This window comes from Platichthys flesus, chromosome 19 (assembly GCF_949316205.1).
Source record: "Platichthys flesus chromosome 19, fPlaFle2.1, whole genome shotgun sequence".
NCBI classification, from domain to species: Eukaryota; Metazoa; Chordata; class Actinopteri; order Pleuronectiformes; family Pleuronectidae; genus Platichthys; species Platichthys flesus.
This window is the reverse complement of record NC_084963.1, coordinates 10,924,606-10,945,394: the sequence shown is the minus strand read 5'-3', so window position 1 is coordinate 10,945,394 and position 20,789 is coordinate 10,924,606. Positions and strand designations below refer to the sequence as shown.

Here is a 20,789-nt window from a genome sequence, read left to right as displayed (position 1 = left end):
TCAACATCTGCATTAACAATTTCATTCAATTCTTAGTATTTGCTTGAATATCAGTATAATAACCATAACTTCTATACCTCTCCCTCAAGTTCAGGTACTTCCAAATGAAAACATACGGTTATTTGTGGTAAGATGGGATGTTTTTTACTCATACAGCAAAGTTACCGATTGCATGGTTAACAAATAGAAAAACCTACTATGAAAAACTTAGAAATAACCGTCATAAAAGAATGAAATACTAAATGTGTCACAGAAATGTAAGCGTGGCATTTTCAGAAAATAATGGTTATGGTAAAATCAGGGCTTATGGTAAATCCACAATCCCTATTACACTGCAAACAGTGTACTGTTTGAAACAAAGGTTAGTTACGACATGTCAAACGAGAAGTTGTTGTGTTTTAACTTGTCTTATGGGAGAAAGATTCCTTTCGGTGTAATTGAAACATGCACGACAGGAAGGATTGGATGGATGTGTGTGTGTTTGTCTTTGTGTTTTGTACAAGTTGTACCCTGTAATGCATAAACCATCACAGATACAGTGCTTAAGCCTAAAAACGCATCATGGAAATAACTGTAGTGCATCCATTCTCCTGAGTTAACAATAGTTCCGCAGCTCCCTCTTGTTTTTTGTCCCCTGATCCTTCCCCACCCCGCCCCTCCCCACTCAACCCCCCCAGAAACCAAATTATAAAATCATCGAGAGCATGATGAGATTGCTGCTCGGTTATTAATCTTCAATAAATACATCTTGACCCGGGGATTAAGTGTGTGCCCTCTCCACCCCCTTGTCCTCTCCACCCCCGCCCCTCCTACCCCAACACACACCACCCTCACTCATCTCTCCAGAGATCCTTTGACATGAATTATGAAAAAAAAAAAAAGGGAAAGAAAACAACAAGCAAAGGGGTTGAGAGGGGCCGAGAACAAATGTTCCAACCTGGATTGAGCGTTGCCAACTGATGGCGGTGACCTTGGGGCGCCCTCGGACTGAAGCGGGATTACTTCCTCTCGCTGGGAAAAGACAAATGGCGTGCCTTTGGTCGGAAATAGTCCAATAGAAATCTGAGGCCGCGTGTTAAGGATAAATGCAGCAAATAGATTTACAGACATTTGCGATTTGTCCGATTTATACATAAAACAATCCTAAATCACGGATTCAACACATTTATACATTTTCTTTGAAATAAAACTTTAAATACAACTTAATTGTGCTTTGAGAAGATATTTACCAAAAATCGCATGGTAATGGTATAACAACTGGAAACAAAAACTTGCCTTTGAATGAGAGCAGAAGTGGCTCAGACCTCATTTATTATTTGTTGCTCCCTAAACACTACAATAGCATTTATAGGAAGGGGATTAGTTGATCTTTAAAGTGTCAATTAAGTTATTAAATGTCACCAAATAATCATATGCTCAATTTAGGTCTTGTAATTATGCGAAATTTGCTCATTTCTTTTCTTGTAAGGAAATATGACACCATACAGGTGTTGGCTTAATTTAGCGCAGACACTTCAGCGTGACAACTTACATCACTTTGTTTCCATTTGACCAGACACTTTGACCGAAAGCAGCCCGGTGTGGCATTGCATTTCTAGTTTCTCCAGAGTTTGGTAAGCAGCGGGTGGCGGTGCTTTAGTCAAAGTTGAGCGCAAATGAGTAACCTATTAAAGCAATTGGTTATGGATTAATTATGGATTAAATGTTGTAGAAGCACTTCTACTAAAGTATTTTAAAGGGAGATGGCACTTGTAACATATGAAGACCTAAAAGTCTTAATTGTTCACGCTCATACAGAATAATTGCCTATGGGGATTCTTTCTTTCTTTCTTGCAAGTTTCAAATTAAAACACTGACAAACATGTAGGATTTGCCCTCCATGTCCCCCCATCTCAACAAATGTGATCCGTGCTCACATGCGTCAGCTCCCCTCAACTGCTGACTTCAAATACCATAATTATACTAAGTGATTCATCAGCTCCTTTAGCCAGAGATCACAGTAGAGTGGGCACAAGGAGGACCGGACCCTCTTTGATGGTCAGACGTATATCAGCTCCCCTGGTTGGTTTTCTGTTAGTCATCTAGAACCATGCGTGTAACTCCTCCAGTATATTTAATATCTCTTCTTTGTGTTTTTCTAAGTTTTGGATGCAGGAATTCTCCGTCTCCCGCTCACTGGCTCCTCTCCTGTCCCCCGCGTCCCTTTAGCGGTGACAGCTGAGCAATGGCCTTCCCCGGCGCAGCGATAATTGAAAAGCATGATGGCTGGCTGCTGGTGAAGCGACCATCTGTGAGTCTGAGTGGTTTGGTGAGTGTTGCGGTCGTGGGCGGGGAGGTCGAGGGTTATGTGGGAGCCAGACAGCCTCCCGTGGGGAGCTGTTAACACCTCTTAGATGCCAAAGGGCCTCGCGATGGCCCTCTGCAGAGCCAAGGCTCCTAATGAGAAACGGGGTGATTATCCCGCTGTGAGGCCACTATAAGCACGTGCTGTTATGAATCCTGACAACCGTAATAAAAAGGCAAAACACAGAGGGAATAGAGCATCACAATTTTTAAATACGATGAGATGAATATGATAAAAAAGTATCTGCCGGTGCCACAACACACATTTTCTAAAGCTACTTCATTGTTGTTATCCTCCATCCACAAACCAAGCAGGATTGTTCGATGGAAGATTTATAACCTATAAAAAAACAATTAATGCTGCAATGATGACTCAATTACTCAGCTGATACACAGAAAATTAATTAAATCCAGATTCAGTAATTGGGCGTTTGGGTCGTTTATCAAAAGGAGCTGCTTGGTTTTCCTTGTTTTTTTATCATTTACAAATCTGTAGAACATGGGATTTGTAATTGTTCATACATTTGTGATTTTCTAATAGCATTAAGTGAAAATAGTTAAAAAAAAACAAAACATGAAGCTGGAAATCTGTATGTGTCTCATGCGCACACACTCCGCAGTTAAAGCTTGTATGAAATGCTCTCATAAAAAATGACAAACGTTTGAACGCAGCGACGAGAAGAAGAGCTACTACAATGAGACTCCTGATATGAATGTTCCCCCCGAATGCATTTCAGTCAAGCATCACAGACAGATTACTGGATATTGCAATCCCATCGCAAAACGAAATGAAGAGATAATTATGCGGCCGGCGGCTAATGGCGAGGCGGAGCCGTGATGGACTTGATTAAAGTTGTCAGGGAAAACACACGCTAATGACCGTGTTGATTAGTTAGATTGCTTTAATGCGGCCGCCATTAATCTCGGGCATAAACAAAAGTATTCTGTTGGTCAAGTGCTGAGTTTGCAGTTTGTTTGCTCCTCCGTGCACCATCAAGAACACACCATGCTATATGCAATGTGTACTTTCTCTCCCATTTGAAAATATGAATATTTAATTACATGAAAACGTTATATTGTCTATATAGACTATATTTAAGGAACTGAAATTAAACATGTGTATGCTTATTACTCTTAAATGTTAAATGTCTAGATATGATGCAGTCAACTAGTCCAACTAATCTTTCCTTCATCTTAGTTCTCTGTATCTTCCTTTACTTTTCCAATCTCTGCCTCTGCACAACCACGAGGCCTCAACCACTGGAGGATCTTATTCATTAACACTTAATTGATTGATATCTGTAACATGGATAATCCACTGCCCCCCCCCCCCCAACACCTCCTCTCTTCATCCTTCCCCTGAGTCCCAAAATGAAAAAAGAGCGTGCCGCTGCTACCATGCATACATTTGCAAACACACACACACACGCGCAGCCTCTCCTCCTTTACTGCTCCATTAGGTCTGAATTGTAGCTGTGATGTGTACGACCCAGGGGAGGTGTTATTGTCAGACCTGATTTACTCAGCACCATCTGACATAGGACTGGGGGGCGTGTGTGTGTGTGTGTGTGTGTGTGTGTGTGTGTGTGTGTGTGTGTGTGTGTGTGTGTGTGTGTGTGTGTGTGTGTGTGTGTGTGTGTGTGTGTGTGTGTGTGTGTGTGTGTGTGTGTGTGTGTGTGTGTGTGTGTGTGTGTGTGTGTGTGTGTGTGTGTGTGTGTGTGTGTGTGTGTGTGTGTGTGTGTGTGTGTGTGACAACAGGCGTATTGCCAGGCTTAGAGTCCTTTACAGAAAGGACAGTTAAAAGCAACAGTTTAACAGTCACTGTAAGCAATAGGCAACCCTTAGCTGTTTGTTTCATTGTTTAAAATGTACACCTTATAGTCTAAACCTTTGAATTGTTATATTTTGAGACCAAGTCACATCATATTTTTTGTTTTGTATTTAAAAAGATATTTGAATAAAAAATCCTTAAACATTTCTTGCTTGTAATAAAACACCCCGTTACACCAAAGATGTGATGAAGATGAAACAATAAAATTCAAAACGAATCAGTAATTTTACGGCTGTATATAATTAGTTTTAATTATATTAAATCACAGTATTCTTCAACAATTCACTGGTGAAAGATTTGAAATTAAAGGTCCATCTCTGAAATTACATGTCAGATTTTATTGCTCATAAATGATTACCTTTTTAGACCAATCAAAACCAAATCAAGGCCAAAACATAACCCAAAACGAATGGCCGAGTCTTTTAGAAGGATAACTGTTTCCTGTTTAAATCTTGGCGCCGAGCGACAGTAACGCGCTGCTGCCGAAGCATCATTTAATCCCAGTGTGAAAAGGAACGAATATTTTACCCCAAAATATTCAACTTGGCACATACGGTACCATTACAATACCAGATAAGATACCGCAGTATTGTATATCAGCATTGTCATCTTTAGCAGCTTTACACTTTAACCCCAGGACAGACTTTATTTTGAAAACAACGATAAACAATTAACCCCAGGAGCATCTAGAGCTCTTTCCCATGATTTTCATTTTTCTCTCATTGTTTTCCCACCATTTACTTATTTACTCATGGTGAAGCAGCCTGTGTTTGGATTGTTAAAGCTAACGCTTCGCTGACACCTCTCACCTTCTGCCGGTCTTATACAACCCATCTCACAAATTGCATCTTAATCTAATTCTTTCCTCCGTAAATGCTGGGTTTCCAACTCAATCTGGAAGAGTGGGGTGGGATAATCCCAGTTATTTGTTATAGGAGAGTTCATCCCATGGTCACCAAACTCTCACACCTGCTGCGAGCCGGAGCTCAAGGTGAGAGAAAGTGGGATCATTCACTAAGAAATGGCTTGACTTCAATTGTCATGCGGTCAACAAATCCGAAGATAGTTTTGAATCCTACAGGTACACATGCAGGCATTAGGTCCTCCGTTGTTAAACAGAACCACAATTAACAGCTTAGACGTTTAAGCCAAGCACTTCCTGTTTGCTCTGAGTCTGCGACAAATCAACTTGTTTGACCCCAAAAACACCCGGGCAGGTAAATTGACGGGGGCGGATAACGCAGGAGCTTAACACAGCCTTCGACACTTCACTCTCACCCCCTGTCCTGTCTTCGCCAAACACTCTCTGGCTCGGGTTACGCACCTGCCGCTTTTGAGAGGCAACAGTGATACCTGCCACTCACCTGGAAGGATTCAGCCGAGGATCCTGTCTGGTGTTCCTTTTCTTGTTCAGGGAAACTGAGGAGCCGTTAATGGCAGGGGACGCTGGGGATAATGCTTCTCAGAGAAAAGGTTGGAGGACAGCTGGGTATCACCGTCATGCATGTGATTGTGTACAGCTCTGCCCAAACACGCATGCACAGACAAACAAAGTTGCACAATCATGCAGACCGATACGTGTGCATGAATTTAGGAAACACAATTATTAAAATCCAGTCTGGGTTACTGTAAGAAAACATGCCAGGCTCCGAAGAGATGTCAAAATAAAGGGCCCATTCTAAGGTATAGAAAAATGTAATTTAGATGAAACACGCTAGTGTAAACATCACTAGGATTATTTTTATATTCCTAATAGATCCGTTTCAGACACACTGAACCTTTTAAATGCTTTGTCTTAAATATTGTTTATTTGTTACTTTTTTTGCATTAAGTCCTCACATCTGGGTTCTTATTCATGTCCAAGGAGGGGTTTGTATAAAAATAAAGTCTCCACTATGATAAACCATTATATTTATATATCTGTAGACATTTGGCAACAACCAGACATTTGAAGACTCTGATCTTAGAACGGATTTCTGCACCTGAACTCACTGTCGAAAACAGATAGCAGTGAGAGGAAATGAGAACAAGAGGGTGGGAAGATCCAAATGATTGAGTCTGTGCATTGTTCTGAAAAAAGCTTATTGTGTATCTGCAAAGTGAAACAATTTTGACAGATTCCTTTCTTTTTCTACACTTCTAATAGTGACTGATGACTGTTAGGCTGTAAGACTGTAAGTACTGGGATTATTTGTATATTCCTAATAGATCTGTTTCAGACACACTGAGCCTTTTAAATGCTTTGTCTTAAATATTTTTTTTTGAACTTTTTTTAATGTATTGATTCTGCATTAAAAAAGTGTGTATTTAATGTAGCAGTTATGAATGCAAATATAATTCGTATTTTGTAATAGTTTATGCATTGATGTGTAAACTGCATTTTAATAATGTGGCTAATTCAGTTCTTTTAACAGTTTGATCCATAGGAAAATGTCAGATTTTTTAATTGACGTTTTTATATTTAATTTTGTAAACTTGAAACTACAGAAATTGAATAAGCTTGATATAAAATCGAAATACCCGTTTAAAATAAGATTCCTTCAAAACTGCAGTTAACTACAATAGATGAGTAAATGTTCAGAGCTACTTTCCACCTTGGTTCGATAAAATAAACAAATTTTAAACTACTAGGATGACTCAGATGAGAGATTTGAGGTTCACTCTCTGTGACGTACCACCCCGATAAATAATAAAATGTTGTAAAGGAGTGCCAAAGGTTTAAAATGTGACAAATGATGTAAAGCACAGCTCAAAACCTTAAGTGTCTGTATGATATCACAAGCCATTCCCGAACCAGATACATAAACATGCATCCTCGCGCACATACCACGCCCACACACACTCAACCCCACACACACGTTTACAGTTTAATCTATTTAATTGAACCTGACTTTGAATTAACTAAACAAATGAGGAAATTCACAAGGGGCACTTGATCCCTTCTCGGCTAATGGATTGGAGATTCCTTTCCCATGGCGGCATTTGGGCAAACAAGACCCAGTAATCTCTGAATTGATGAGTTGACTCTGTCTGCATCACATTTCTGCACTAAAGAGCTGTTGAACCCCTGATACACTGTTGGTAGTTAGCCAGGGACTCAATTTGCAGACGCAGCCGAACGGTGGGCTCGCTATGGTTTCACTGCCAGCGCTGGGGTATGCTACAAATTAAATGTATGGGTTAGATGCTGCACATAAGACATAAGATAAATATGAAGGATTACCCTACGTGGTTTGTTGGCACGGGTTTCGTTGCTTTTATGCGAAATATCCAAATTGTAAAGAATTAAAATGCGTCCAAAACTTTCCCTATGTTCAAAAGGTTATTCTTTAAACATGCATCTTACTTATTTTGGCTTATGTGATGCACAGTTGAGTAATCCAGCAAAAAAGGATAGAACTCCATCTTGCTTAAGGTGACAAATTTATTAAAGTCCTGCCATTTAATCAGGAATCATCATCATTATCATCACCAGAAGGAATAAATAAGACATAAAACATTTCCCCACATAAACAAACATATACATCAGACCCCGGGTGCCATAGCAGTTGGTCCTCTGGGGGGTTGTTTTCAGTAGAACAAAACGAACAAGATACATCTGAGAACACACAAATGCATAGAAGTAATTGGACCCCTAGGTACCATTTAAGACAACATCTACATTTTTGTCTATGTCCCTGTTTAAGAATGTACAAAGTCCTCACATCTGGGTTCTTATTCATGTCCAAGAAGGGGTTTGTATAAAAATAAAGTCTCCACAATGATAAACCATTATATTTATATATATATGTAGACATTTGGCAACAACCAGACATTTAAAGACTCTGATCTTAGAACGGATTTCTGCACCTGAACTCACTGTCGAAAACAGATAGCAGTGGGAGGAGATGAGAATAAGAGGGTGTGAAGATCCAAATGATTGAGTCTGTACATTGTTCTGAAAAAAGCTTATTGTGGTATCTGCAAAGTGGAACAATTTTGACAGATTTCCTTTCTTTTTCTACACTTCCACTAGTGACGGACGACTGTTAGGCTGTTAGACTGTAAGTGCTTTGAGGAGGGGCATCTCTCTCCCCCATTCTATCCAGATATTGAACGCTAATACCTGTAAATCAGATGTTGGTGAGATCCAAGTCAAGGATAGCAGACTAGTCCTTAACACGATCACTGCCCATTTCCTAAAATCCAACAGAAGACACAGAGAAAACCAAGAAAAAAATGTCCAATGTCTTGTCCATGACCAATCAAAACTGCCCGTGGTCCACTTCGTCTAACCAGGAGGCAGGACTGGCAGGAAAGTCTGGGTATCCCCCGCTGCTGCCTGTCGAGAGGTCCGAGCTGGGTCCGTTGGCTGCCCCCATGGAGACTCTCACGGCAGGGTTGATCCCTGGCCCGCTGCCCTGCGTCATGATAGAAAGGCCAGATTCAGGGTAGACCAGGCTGGAGATGAGAGGCTGGTGCCTGGGTAGCGCCTGCAGTGACCCTGGCGACTGAGGAAGGCCGTACGGGCTGTTGGAGCGAATGTCGTGGAACTGGTCCTGAGAGGGCAGGATGCCGTGCTCAAGGGGGAAGGAGCCGTGGTTGTTGCCCCCTTGGCGGCTGCCCAAGCCCGGAGAAGACTCGCTGAGGCTGCTGTAGATGCCGTTGGTGTGGCCAAGCTCTGACATGGGTGGTTCGTCTGTGCAAAGAGGACAAGAAGGCAAAATTAATATATTGCGTAAGACATTTTGCATATTTATTTTATTCCAGTGAAACATAACTGTCTTATTTCAATGTATTCCGGACAAGTATGGCAGCAAGGTAATCTGAACTAAGAGCCAATCTCACATCATGTTTAACTTTTGTGAATGAAATGCAAAATTTGATTTGACCAATAACTGTCCAGAGAGCCCTGAACCAGACACGAGACAGGGTGCAGTTTGGTAAGTACTTTTGAATCAGCGTTTACCACACAGTTAATTAAATTGATGGCTTTAATGCGCTAGCTCGAGCACAAAGATCTCTCTCACGTGCATCAGATTCCAAGTGGCAGTTATCCAGACTACGAGGTCTGACTGCGTGGATGGTAAAAATGTAATTGACCATACCACACACGGTAGTGAACATGGCAAATAGTGCTGCAAATAGCAATGCACACTGCAAGTTAGTGATCTAGTATGTTATGAGTAGTGTAAAACATTTGTTGGTTCTCCAACGATCCATTTATCTTGTTCAGGTTCTTTCAAGGTCTTGGCCTTGAATCAAACAAAGCCATAATTACCGCGATGGCCCCTGTGATTCGGCTCAATGAGTGCTGTGGGGTCTTTACCTGTGAAGGACACCTCTGCGTCGCTGTCCATTCCCTCCTCCTGGATGCTGTCCTTATCAGATTTGGAGCTCCCCCGCGAACGCTTCATGTTGCGGAAGTACTGGCCCCACCTCTGCCGACCGGCGTCTTTCTTCAGCCTTTTCTCTTTAGCCCGTCTGTTCTGAAACCAAACCTGATGAGGAGAAATACAAGATTTATAATCATGTAATGACTGTGATTTCTTTCTTAAATACATTTCACTATCTAAAACAAATGTCTGAAAAGCGATACGTTAGGTCAGATAACAGGTTTTGTGAAAGACCTTGACTATAAATATACCCTTTTAGTTTTTAGCCCTAATGTTTCTTACACACAAGCCAAAGTCTGCTACATCAAAGTCCTCTTTCCTTGATGCACATATCCTGCTTTTACGCATAAAAAGAAAAAAAGAAGTGAACTTTCAAGGACTTTCTGGACACGACTTCCCACTTTGATGAGTTCAAGTGGGGGGAACTAAAGCAGTGACACTGAACAGTAATCCTGGGACTATGCAGCTTCCCCTGCACTAGATTTATCACTCACTTAATGAACTTCACAACAGCTACAAGTTGTAATCACCTCCGGGGGGCAGACAGGTTAGTGTGCAGCTGACTTCAATTAGTCAGTACATGTGTGTACTGTATAGTTTTCTTGCTTTCACATTCGAAAAAAGTAAAATACACATATATGGTCTGACTGGAAAGTGTCTAAAATCTCCCCGTGCTGTCGTTTACAGTTTCTGATACAAAATGCATGAACGACCCATTTCTGTTTAATTTCATCTTGCACACAAAATGTATCCATTTCAGTCACCGGCACAAAGAGCAGTTTTACATTCTCCTTAATGATATTCCGCCCTGAGTGAACCCCATCCCCCTTCCCCCCTTCCATTTTACTGAATAACGAGAAGCAATTTAGTGGCTTCCGTCTCTACTTTTGTCCTTGCAAATAAAACAATATATATGACCACCACCCAGCGACCAGTGTGCGGCTCCTCAGCAGTGGACAATATGCGAAAGGGTGCCTCTTAGCATTGTTAACGAGCTTGCACTTAAACCACACTGACTTTCGCTCGGACTTCATTTTACTCAATCTGGCCGTAAATTCCCCCCACACAACGCACTCTGTCGTACGTGAGCTTGTGCCAGTTCAACTGCGATTGTCCCTTGATAATGAAGTCTGGACACTAATGGAATAGCCTTTAATGGATAATAATGTGCAGCTTTTTACCTGCACAACTCGCATGTCCAGGCCTGTCTCGGACGATAGCTGCTCTCGAACATGGCGTGCAGGTTTGGGAGAGTTGTTGTAGGCGTTCTTCAGTGTCTCCAGCTGCTTGGCTGTGATGGTTGTTCGTGGCCTTTTTGCGGTCGAGTCTGCTTCTGAAACAATGAGAGGACGATACACAATGTGAGCTGGGACTGAACATATTCTGTTCATAAGATCAATTTTTGATCAAATAATGGTCAAATAATGATTTTTTTTCTGTGATATTTTACTTCAATGTCAGTATTTGGATTATTTGTTGTCGCTAGTATAGAGAATAAAGTGTCCCATGTAGAGAAAGAGCCTATAAGCTAAAATAAGATAATCCTGTATTAGTCCCATAATGGGGAAATTTGCAACAGCATAGGAGGCAATTAAAAATAGAGAGGAAAGTAATAATGAATGAATGCCCAATAAAACCAATGAATTATAAAATATAAATAGAACAGGATATAATATATAGAATGAAAACTAAATGTATACAGTGTGAGAATACAGTGAAACAGCCCATTAGCCATTGAATTGCACCAACAGAAATGAATATTGCATAGTTAATAGTGAAGTGTACTTTATCTATTCAATCAATGGTAATAAAACAAAAAAATTATGTTTACTCTATAGGAACAGATGATATAGAGCAGCCTCTTAAATACACAACTTTCTAATTCATCATTAATGGGTTAATGCTCTTCTGCCTATAAACTAAACTCTGGCATCCTATGCCTAATTGCATCATGTCTGCACATCTGTTTGCCAGCACAGCAAAATAAAAAAGAAAAAACCATCACCCAAATGGATGCTGCCCAAGTAATTGCGCCCTCTCATTAGCAAAATAAACGTGTGTGTTTTTTGCGAAAAGTTGCAGCGTAAATCAGTGCATGGTGTCGAGCAGTAAATTCAAACAAACAGATGGGAGATAAAACTTGACCATGGCCGGGCTGTCCTGCGAGGAGCAGAGGCTGCTGGGATTTTTTTCTGTAAAGTTAATGGTGTTGGTATTAAACTGCGGATCTGATGAAAATGTGTGTTGTAGGTGTGTAAACAGTGTGTGGCAAAAAACATGAGCATCTGTTAACTATTTCATGAAAGCACACATTCTGGTATATTTGACATCCATAAATCCACTGAAAGAAAAACACAAATTGAGAATCTGTAGCATTAACCAGGCCCACGTGAACGTAAAGGAACATGTAAAACACAAATATTACTAACTTGTAGGTGGATATAGTATTATGTATAAAATTGTACTGTCGTCACTGAACATCTTCTTTTGCAATCTATCGTATATCTGGAATATTTTCCCTTTAAGAGATGACCCAAATTAAATGTTGCATAATTTAAAAAAAAGATCCAGAACCATATCTGAGTTATTATTGTAATTAGTGTCATGTGCAGTCAGTTTTAGTACACAACTGGTACACTGCTGTTTGAGCCACATACTGTACATGTTACTGCTTCTACCTTTACACTAATACATGAATGTGGCTTAAGCCTATAAACAACCAAAATGTGCATGCACTCAAAATGTAAAAATATACCATGTGTAATTGAACAATTAATGCACCAATAGCATTTAGAAGTATGATATAATTATCATGATGTAATGTTGTGTGTTGTAAATAATAGGAGCACAGACACAAAGACCTTCATTCTGTGTGTATGTGTGTGTGTGTCTCCTGTGCACACGGGAACAATATGAAGAGTTATTGTAAACGGATCCATTCAGGAGCAGAGTGTAAAGCCTCCGGGCCTCCTCTTTACGCAGCTCCCCATCGATTGGGTTGCGGGCAACGATGCAATTAGCACAGGTGGGTCAGAGTTTATGGGTGACCTCATTGTCACGTCATGTATTTAACGTGACGCACTAACAGGCCATGCAGACTTTTTTTTCCACCCACCCCTCCTCATGCGTAAAACATTGCGTTTGTTGTTCTTTTCCAGACCGGACGCACACACACACCTCTCTGTTTGGCGGTCTCGTAGTCGCCCTTGCAGACCAGCCTGCTGTCCTCCATCAGGTAGTACTCATCCCCTGTGGCCAGTTGCCTCTTGCACACGATGCAGGCGAAGCAGTGCAGGTGGTAGACGAAGTCCTGCGCCCTCCTCACCACCTGTGTGGGCGGTATCCCCTGCTGACACGCGGCGCACTTGGTCCCGAATCTCCTTTTGGAAAATCAGAAAGTCGACATCAATAAAACCATAAACATAAATTGTAAAGCTATAAAAAGGGATATTTTTGAAACAGGATAATCAACGAAAACCATGTTGAAACGAGTCCTGGGATGTACTCACTTGAAGAAATCCTCTTTGCAGTAGACGCTGTCGCCCCTGCTGAAGCACTTGTCCGCCAGCTGAGCCTGGCAGTCGCTGCATTTCAGGCACTTGCTGTGCCACTGGCGGTCCAGCACCTTGAGGATGAAGCGGTCCACGATGTGCTGACTGCAGCCCGCGCACACTGGGATCTCTGCAGGAGACACGAGGGAATCACGACATCAGTTTTCAGTCAAAAATGTCGTCGTTGGGTGAATGTGGCCCCGACGCGCCGAATGACATCTGAACCCAGCGTCCTGTGCGTAATGTGCGGACACTTAACATACTAATCTGCTGATGGTTGGACCTGTTAAATTATGCAAGACCCTCAATAAGCTTTGTAGCTAAAAATAAACATCAGCAGCGTTAATATTCTGTACAAAGAAATGCGTAATGATATTCCTTATCAGATGGACACAAAATGTCTTAAATTTGCCTTTTCTTCTCTTTAAATATTTGAACATTTGGCCGTTTTTATCTTAAAACAATCTTTAAAATAATGTACACATTTTCACCCAATAAAATGTCTGTTATTTATCAATTAATAAACGTATAAATGTATAAACCAAAATAAAGCATAATGGTGTTAAGCAAGGCGTGGGGTCCGATTGCAAATACAATCAAACACATTCTTTATTAGCCTTGTTTAGTATATGGATAAATGCCTTTATACAAGATACACATATTTGTCTTATGTACCTAAAATATTATTTCAATCTCACTGTCCATATTATTCCATATAACCACCACAAGCATTGACTAGGTAAATGTAGACATAAACAACATTAGGAGCTTTATTTATTTAACGATTGCATTCAATTTGCAAACACTGTTGTATTTAGGCTTCAATAAGATATAATTAAAATAGTCACATTCCCACATTCAATCGATTAGTTTAAAAGCCTGTTATAGAATTATTAAAAATAAACATGGGCATTAGTTCACTACGATGCAGGCAGCCATCGTGGTATAAATACAAAACGTGAAGGATATATACGACATTTATTTTCTGTGTAAATCAGATGGAGGGAAGCGTACTGTATATCGCGGGGTTTAAATTATGAGAAGCTTTTCTAATCGAGGTGTAAATAACCGTCTTGACGAATTAACAGCTCATTCATTGTGAACATGTCTGCAGTTATATTACGGATCTATGAGGCTGTCTAACAATATTCACTCAACGTAACAAACAGCCAAAGTAAAAAAAATAAGGAGAAGCAGCTGCTGGCTTGTGGAGAAAGACGTTATCAGGCCTCTTTATTACTAATTAAACGAAGCTCAACCACTTCTTATTCCGTCCGAAGGAATCGCGTTCCCAATGTTCTGTTGTGGACAATTCATGCAACATTAACGAACCATTTCTTCTGGCATCGCCGGCGAGCCCTGCACAGGGAGCCACGTCAAGAAACAGGTGTACCCAGCTCATCACTTATTCAACGCGCTCTGTACAACTAGAAAACCGCGGCCTATAGTCTCCAAAGGTACAGAACGACAAACGCTTCCGAGGCGATCTCTCGGTGCAGGGCCCCACGTGGAAGATCCAAAAATGTAGGTGCATAATCTCAATAGAAATATCTTCAGACGTGAATTCCCAGGTCAATCGAATACTCTGCTCACAGCCTGCCTGTTCAAAAATGGCAGTGGAGATGGAATCATGATTGTAGTGATCATAAACACACACCACAACTTGTGTTCCTGTTACTCCTCAGTATGAACAACCCTCTAAACCAGTGCGTAAAATGCGTAAAACCAATTTTCCATTTTACTCCTTAGTGCTGGAGTTTAGCCTGAGCCATCCTCCAAATCAAATATCGAAATATGTCGTCACTTAGCCGATCATATGGATAAACAACGGTTAAAGCCAGATAAGTCGAAGTTGGAGATGCTTGATCCGAATCGAAATCTAAACGTTTATGTGTACCTTTGGAGCAGGTCACTCCAATAACCTGTCTGTCCAGAAAAAACGGTGTATTGGTAAATAAAGGTAGGGTCGTGATTGTATTGATCGTGAACATACAAAACTGTAATGTGCATGTGTAATTCTTCAACATGCACGACCTTCTGCATCCATATAACAAATGCGTAAAATTGCGTAAAACTAATTTACCAGTTCAAAACGCTGGGGAAGCGGAATAGAGGCTGATTTATCCTCCAAAACCAAAATATAAATAGATCGAAATTTAACCGGACACATTGAATAAACAAAATTTAAAAGCCTAGAAATTGCATTCAAGAAGATTTCGACCAGCGAAATTTGCACATGGCGAAGACTGTTCCGGGTGACAGGACAATTTCCCCCAAATCAACACAAATGCACAGCTGTAGCATCCATTATCCACACAGCACTGATGATACGGACACGCGCATGGAACATCAGCAGGAGAGTGAACGAGTCCAACAGACAGCACTTTGAAGGCCCACTGAAAGACGCCATGCTCCAACATGTATGGTCATGTATGATGACTCTGTACAAATCAATAACGGGAAAGATAAACAATGCAAAAAAAAAAAAAAAAAAGGATGATTCGACAATATCTTTGCTCTCGGTTACCTTTCCGTAGCTGCTCACTTTGGGACAGCAGAGCGAGGAGCATCTCCGTGTTGTGCTGTGCCTCTTTTGGACAGTTGCGCTCACCGTGTCCGTCCATCGCGCATGATTTTACGCTCACATTCGCGCAAATCCCCCTCGTCTCTGGACGGTTCACCCACAAACACAAGCCGTCAGTATTTTGGTCGTAGAGCGAGAATAAAGGTCGCCGGTGGAGTTTTGCAACGCCGGGCTGTTGGAGCTCTGATCAGGATTATACGAGCTGCAGTGTTTCCATGGGCGACAGGGCGATAGATTAACATCACCTGCCTACCGAGGGCTACCTTACCCGGAAGAGGAAAACACAGGAGCTGAGGAGGGGGAGGCAAATAGGAGGTTCAGGGCTGGGTGGTAACGTTACTCAAGGATTCGTTACTATATTGTATCCCATTACCTGTCAAACAAGGGGACGTCCAAAAATATGTTTAGTGTCTTTCCATTCACTTTTCATTTGTTGCCTGAATTTGAATGATTACAAATCCACTTTTCTTCAACTAACGTTGTAGTCATAATTTTACGTTATTCTCTTCGTTTTATTGAGCACATGGGGGAATTACTTTTTTACTTCTTAAAAAGGCCCGTTTGTGCATTCACGGTTTTGTAAACTACAAGAGCCACACACCTCACATTGCTTTTGGAAAAGGAGAAGACACATTTCCACGCATCAGACTATATCAGCTGTTTCTATATTTCTTTATCTGGGAGGACGTAAATTGTCTCGAGTTAGAAACCAAGCAACCCCTGCCCCGTTAGGCACAACACCAACATGCTGATATCAATGACCCCCGTGTGGAAACTGCACCATGATGGACACGACTAAAATTACAAATTACAAACCAGAAAAAACTGGGCCCAGTGATGTCGTTGGTTTATTCTGTAAAGTAGTATTTTCATGGCAATCCATTTTCATATCGATTTTAGTAGTGTCGTGCGTAAAGACTGGGGCTTGGGGAAAACGCTACATCTTGTTTCGAAGCTTGTTTGGTTTGTTCTTTTCTGTCATGAATATATTTATTGATGGCGTTTCTTTGAAAAATGAAAATAGCATCGAGCCTCGGATTCCTATTATTTTATAAATGCTCTATTTTATAATATAATTGCTCGTATTTTCACACTCGGTACAACTTATAATTCCATTATTATTGTTCGAATGACAAGGAACTTACTTTATATCTATCTCACACACACACACCTACACACACCCATAGACTCACACACACGCCCACACGTACACACGTCTGAAGTGTTGCAGCAGAGTGCTCAAAGACAAGTGTTTATTTAGGGGAGAGATTGGCTGTTCAATAACATGTTGATCGGGCCAACACCCCAATAAATTTTATTGACACTGATCCTTGGCACAAAAGAGCGTCTGGGGAAATCACGGGTAGTGCCACAGCCACGCGCGCCGCTGATGAATCTAAAATCAATGTCCTATTTGCCTGTATTTCAGGAGTATATGAAAAGCGTTTTGGAGAAGGCTGCTGGGGTCCACGGGTGCCCCCTCTTTACTTCTCAGCTTTGTAATAATTTTTATGTCGTATTGATCGCTTTACTTTTGAGGGGGGAGAGGCCGACAGTAATGCGACAACAAAGCGATAAAATGACCATCAGAGTAATGGTCAGCGCGTTAGAGAAAGACGCAGCAGCAAATCTCGTTTTTTTCCCATATGAAATAGTAAACTAAATTAATTTTGAATTATAATTTAACTCTGAGAAGTTTTTTCAAAGTCAATCTACCATTGAATTAAAATATGTCTTATTTTGCGTAAAGTGACCTCAGCCTGTTAAGCAGAATTGCGAAAAAGCTTATTCCAGAAAAAAGCCAAACTTATGAAAAAGGAATCCTCCCTTTCATCCTTGAATGCCACTAAATATTTAGATCGACAAGTTGGCTCTTTATCGGAAGCGTAAAATGGCGTCACTATTCCAGGCCCCACCACCTCCACCTCTTCCCTCAGGTGTCCCACCTGTCAGGGCAGGAATGTGACACCTGTGGGTGGGGGAGCTGCTCCTGCTCGCATGCTTGCAGCCTGTCGTTCGCGGGTGGATCCCTCCGTCCGGTCAGGTGCGCGGTCTCCCCTCCACAGAACCGCCCTCTGTGCGCCCTGGCTGCGTGCGCTCCCGTGACAACCGCGGGGCAGCATGTGCGAAATGACAGCACGCGCATAGCATCTGTTGGTGTGACTCTTTTGCGACAATGAAGGCTCATTACAGATTCATAACGTCTCCCACACGCAGCGCAAAAGAAGCGCATCCAAACAGCCTGGGTTAAATGATACAGGGGGGGGGGTTCATCCAACTTCTAACCCTGCATTTCCCCCATTTGGACATCTCCAGGCCACCAACTCAACATCATATGGGTGAAAGCTTTTTTGCTGGGCTGTGTGTGGTTTCCCACAATATATTACAAGCACTCCCGTGTGTCCGTTTCACGCTTGTCAAGAGTTCACACAGCAAAACAAGAGCCACCTCCCGTCGTGCAGCGCTCCGCCTGTGGCCCATTATCCTCTATTTCACGCCTTATTGTTGCCCATTCACGAACCCCGGGGCGTCAATTAAAGCGCATTGCTCTCTTTCCCCAAATAATAACACACAGTATAATGAGTCAAACTGCGGATCTTACCTTGGCCCGAACTGTACCGAGAGAAATTCCCGGTGCTCTGACAACTTGACCCCGGGTGTTCGAGCAACATTTTTGGAGATGTTCCGATGATCCAAGAGGTAGAGAGGCACGACTTTACTAAAAATTTAATGAAAAAAAAAAAAATCTAACCAGCTACTGAATCGAGGAGACGGATTTAGAAGCCGCACCAGCCCGGTGATTTATCCTCTGGAGAGTGAGTCGACCTCTGTTCGATGGAAGCTGGATTTGTGGAAAACGCAGGAAAGCACCTCCGTGGACCTCCCTCCTCTTGTCAGCCGCCCAGGACGCAAACTTTGAATATTCATGAAGTTTGATTCTTTGATTCCGTGTCGATGAAGCTGGTCGAGATGAGGTGGAGGGAGAAGTGTGTGTCCATTGACCACCTGACTGACTGACTGACTGACTGACTGTCTGACTGACTGACTGTCTGAGTCCGGCAGCCTGCGTCTTCACCTCGACTTGAAGTAAAGCGACGGTCAGCGCTGCCTCTGTCCAGGGTGCTGAACGGAAGAGGAGGAGGAGGAGGAGGAGGAGGAGGGGGGTCTCTAAACGGGCTGGAGGCGTGTGTGCTGCTCCTATATCCCGCGTATACACACACACAAACACACGCGCACCCTCCCCCTCTTTGCTCCTTATCTTGTGCTGTGGTGCACGTGTCCGTCTTTCAAGGCGCACAATGGGGCAATTGGGCTTCGCTCACGGGACATTGTTGTCCTGCGTTTCCATCGCTGCGTCTCTCTTTTGTTTGGGGTAAAAATAGACAGCCTCGCATTAATGACACAAGGGGACGGAGCGTGCGTGCCGTTACGTTAGTTGAGCTGGTGTTATAAAGGGTACGCTGAAGATGATAAATGTGTTTATTGACATATATTCGTTTAAAATGCTGTTTTACGTTAAAAAGAGGAGAGTTCAGAAGAAAAATTGTGTTTTCTCCATCAAGATTTTCAGAAGGGTCTACCTAGATTTAGGAATATGACCATTGCGCAGACAATAATATAAGCCATAAGTTATAATAATTAAACTAATAAACACAAACAAATGACAACCACATATTGTAAAATAGCTTCAAGTGGTTTTTGATTGTTTGAGGTCCTGTTATAAATGAAAATAGAAAAGTTCACAATTTTATTTAAATTCTAGATTCAGGAATATGACATGACTGCCATTACGCAGAAAATAATATCATTTATGTTTAGACTATAATTGATCACGGTAGAGAAAAAAAAACGGTCAAATGCATAAAGGCCAAAAAATCTAAATCTTATATGTGTTTCTTGTAAATTTGCATCTCCAACACGCGCTTGCGCACAGGCGGGGCGCACTCTTTTGGCTACGTGCCATGCGCCCCCGTCCCTCTGACACTGTGCCAATTACCAACACACCGCACCAAACTCCTCTGACTTAGTCCTACAGCTTTGATTCAATTGTACTCGCCCAGCACGCACACGGGCCCACGAGCGGTGTAAGCCAATTAGACCTCTGCTGTTCATTAGTCCACTCAGGACAATTAGCCTCCCAAACTTGGAAATCAACCATCTCATCTTTCTTTCCTTTTCTTTTCTCATTACACCTCTCACTTGACACCCTCTCATCCGTCCATCCAGCAATTCCACTGCACACACCCAAAAAAAAAAAGTCAATGTCCAGTGGATGGTTGTTTTCATGGATGTTTGTGTTTTTCTGGCCAGTAATCTCTGGTCAACAAGCCAGTGTGGATCTTTAGACAAATTAAGGGAGAATAGTTTGAAAATCTGGAAGGAGCCGTGCACAGTGACTGGGGATCCTAAAGCCAGCGCAGCAACACAAGAGCTAAGAAGCAAAACAACAGAAGTGCTTTTCTTCTCCCTCTCATCCGCTGTGTCTCTTCGGATTGTGTTTGTGATGCCGTCGTAACACTGGTGATGAATCATGGAGCGTCACAGTCGTTTTGATTTTGATAGGCAAGACAAGGCACATTCATTTTTATAGCACATATCAACAAGTCAGTTGAAAGTGCTTTGCATAAAATAAAAGAGGCAATATTATAAACTGTAAAGAATCATTAGAAAAAACAAAAATTCGCATTAAACGAGCTACATGGAGAACAATAAAACAGAGCAGTGTAAGAAATGAGCAATTATTTGGTTTGATAAAAGGCAGCGGCCAACTGGAAAGTCTTTAGCATTGAATTAAAGGGACAAAAAGTTCCAACCAAACTGCAGTTCTCGTTTGCGGATCATGAAAACTGAATTCCATGTTTAGTTCGGACTCTGGGAACAGAAAGAAGACTCAGACCTCATAATGTAGCAGTAGATCAGAAATGTACAATATCCTTAAAATGTTTGCTCATGTCGGAGAAACAAATAAAATGGATGAAAGATATTTCCGCTCTTAAGATTTCTTCTCTTAAGTCTCTTTATTTTTTTTTCAATAAGAAAAAAAATTGTTTTTCTTGCCTCTCATAAATATTACAATAAGCTACCCCCCCCCCCCCCCCCCCCCA

The 20,789-nt window shown here is 41.7% G+C and overlaps 1 protein-coding gene and 1 long non-coding RNA gene across 3 annotated transcripts in view; one reads left to right on the top strand and one right to left on the bottom strand.

Moving 5' to 3' along the window:
• LOC133975529 (uncharacterized) overlaps positions 1-13,582 on the top strand; it is a 38,105-nt gene extending 24,523 nt beyond the window's left edge. The window contains exons 2-3 of the long non-coding RNA XR_009924760.1: positions 2,143-2,308; positions 12,708-13,582. This is a non-coding gene — a long non-coding RNA (uncharacterized LOC133975529). The remainder of the gene's footprint in view (positions 1-2,142; positions 2,309-12,707) is intronic.
• On the bottom strand, positions 7,616-18,685 carry lhx3 (LIM homeobox 3). Of its 2 annotated transcripts, none has more exons than XM_062413498.1 (6): positions 18,287-18,685; positions 13,059-13,230; positions 12,727-12,929; positions 10,731-10,882; positions 9,483-9,654; positions 7,616-8,852 (listed from the first exon to the last, which is right to left on the bottom strand). In XM_062413498.1, exons 1-6 carry the CDS (start codon positions 18,354-18,356, stop codon positions 8,419-8,421), a joined length of 1,203 nt encoding a protein of 400 aa, XP_062269482.1. In that variant the 5' UTR covers positions 18,357-18,685; the 3' UTR covers positions 7,616-8,418. The 2 variants fall into 2 exon arrangements, with proteins under 2 accessions (XP_062269482.1, XP_062269483.1); XM_062413499.1 differs by lacking the exon at positions 18,287-18,685 and adding an exon at positions 15,628-15,776.
• Positions 18,686-20,789: the final 2,104 nt, after the last annotated feature.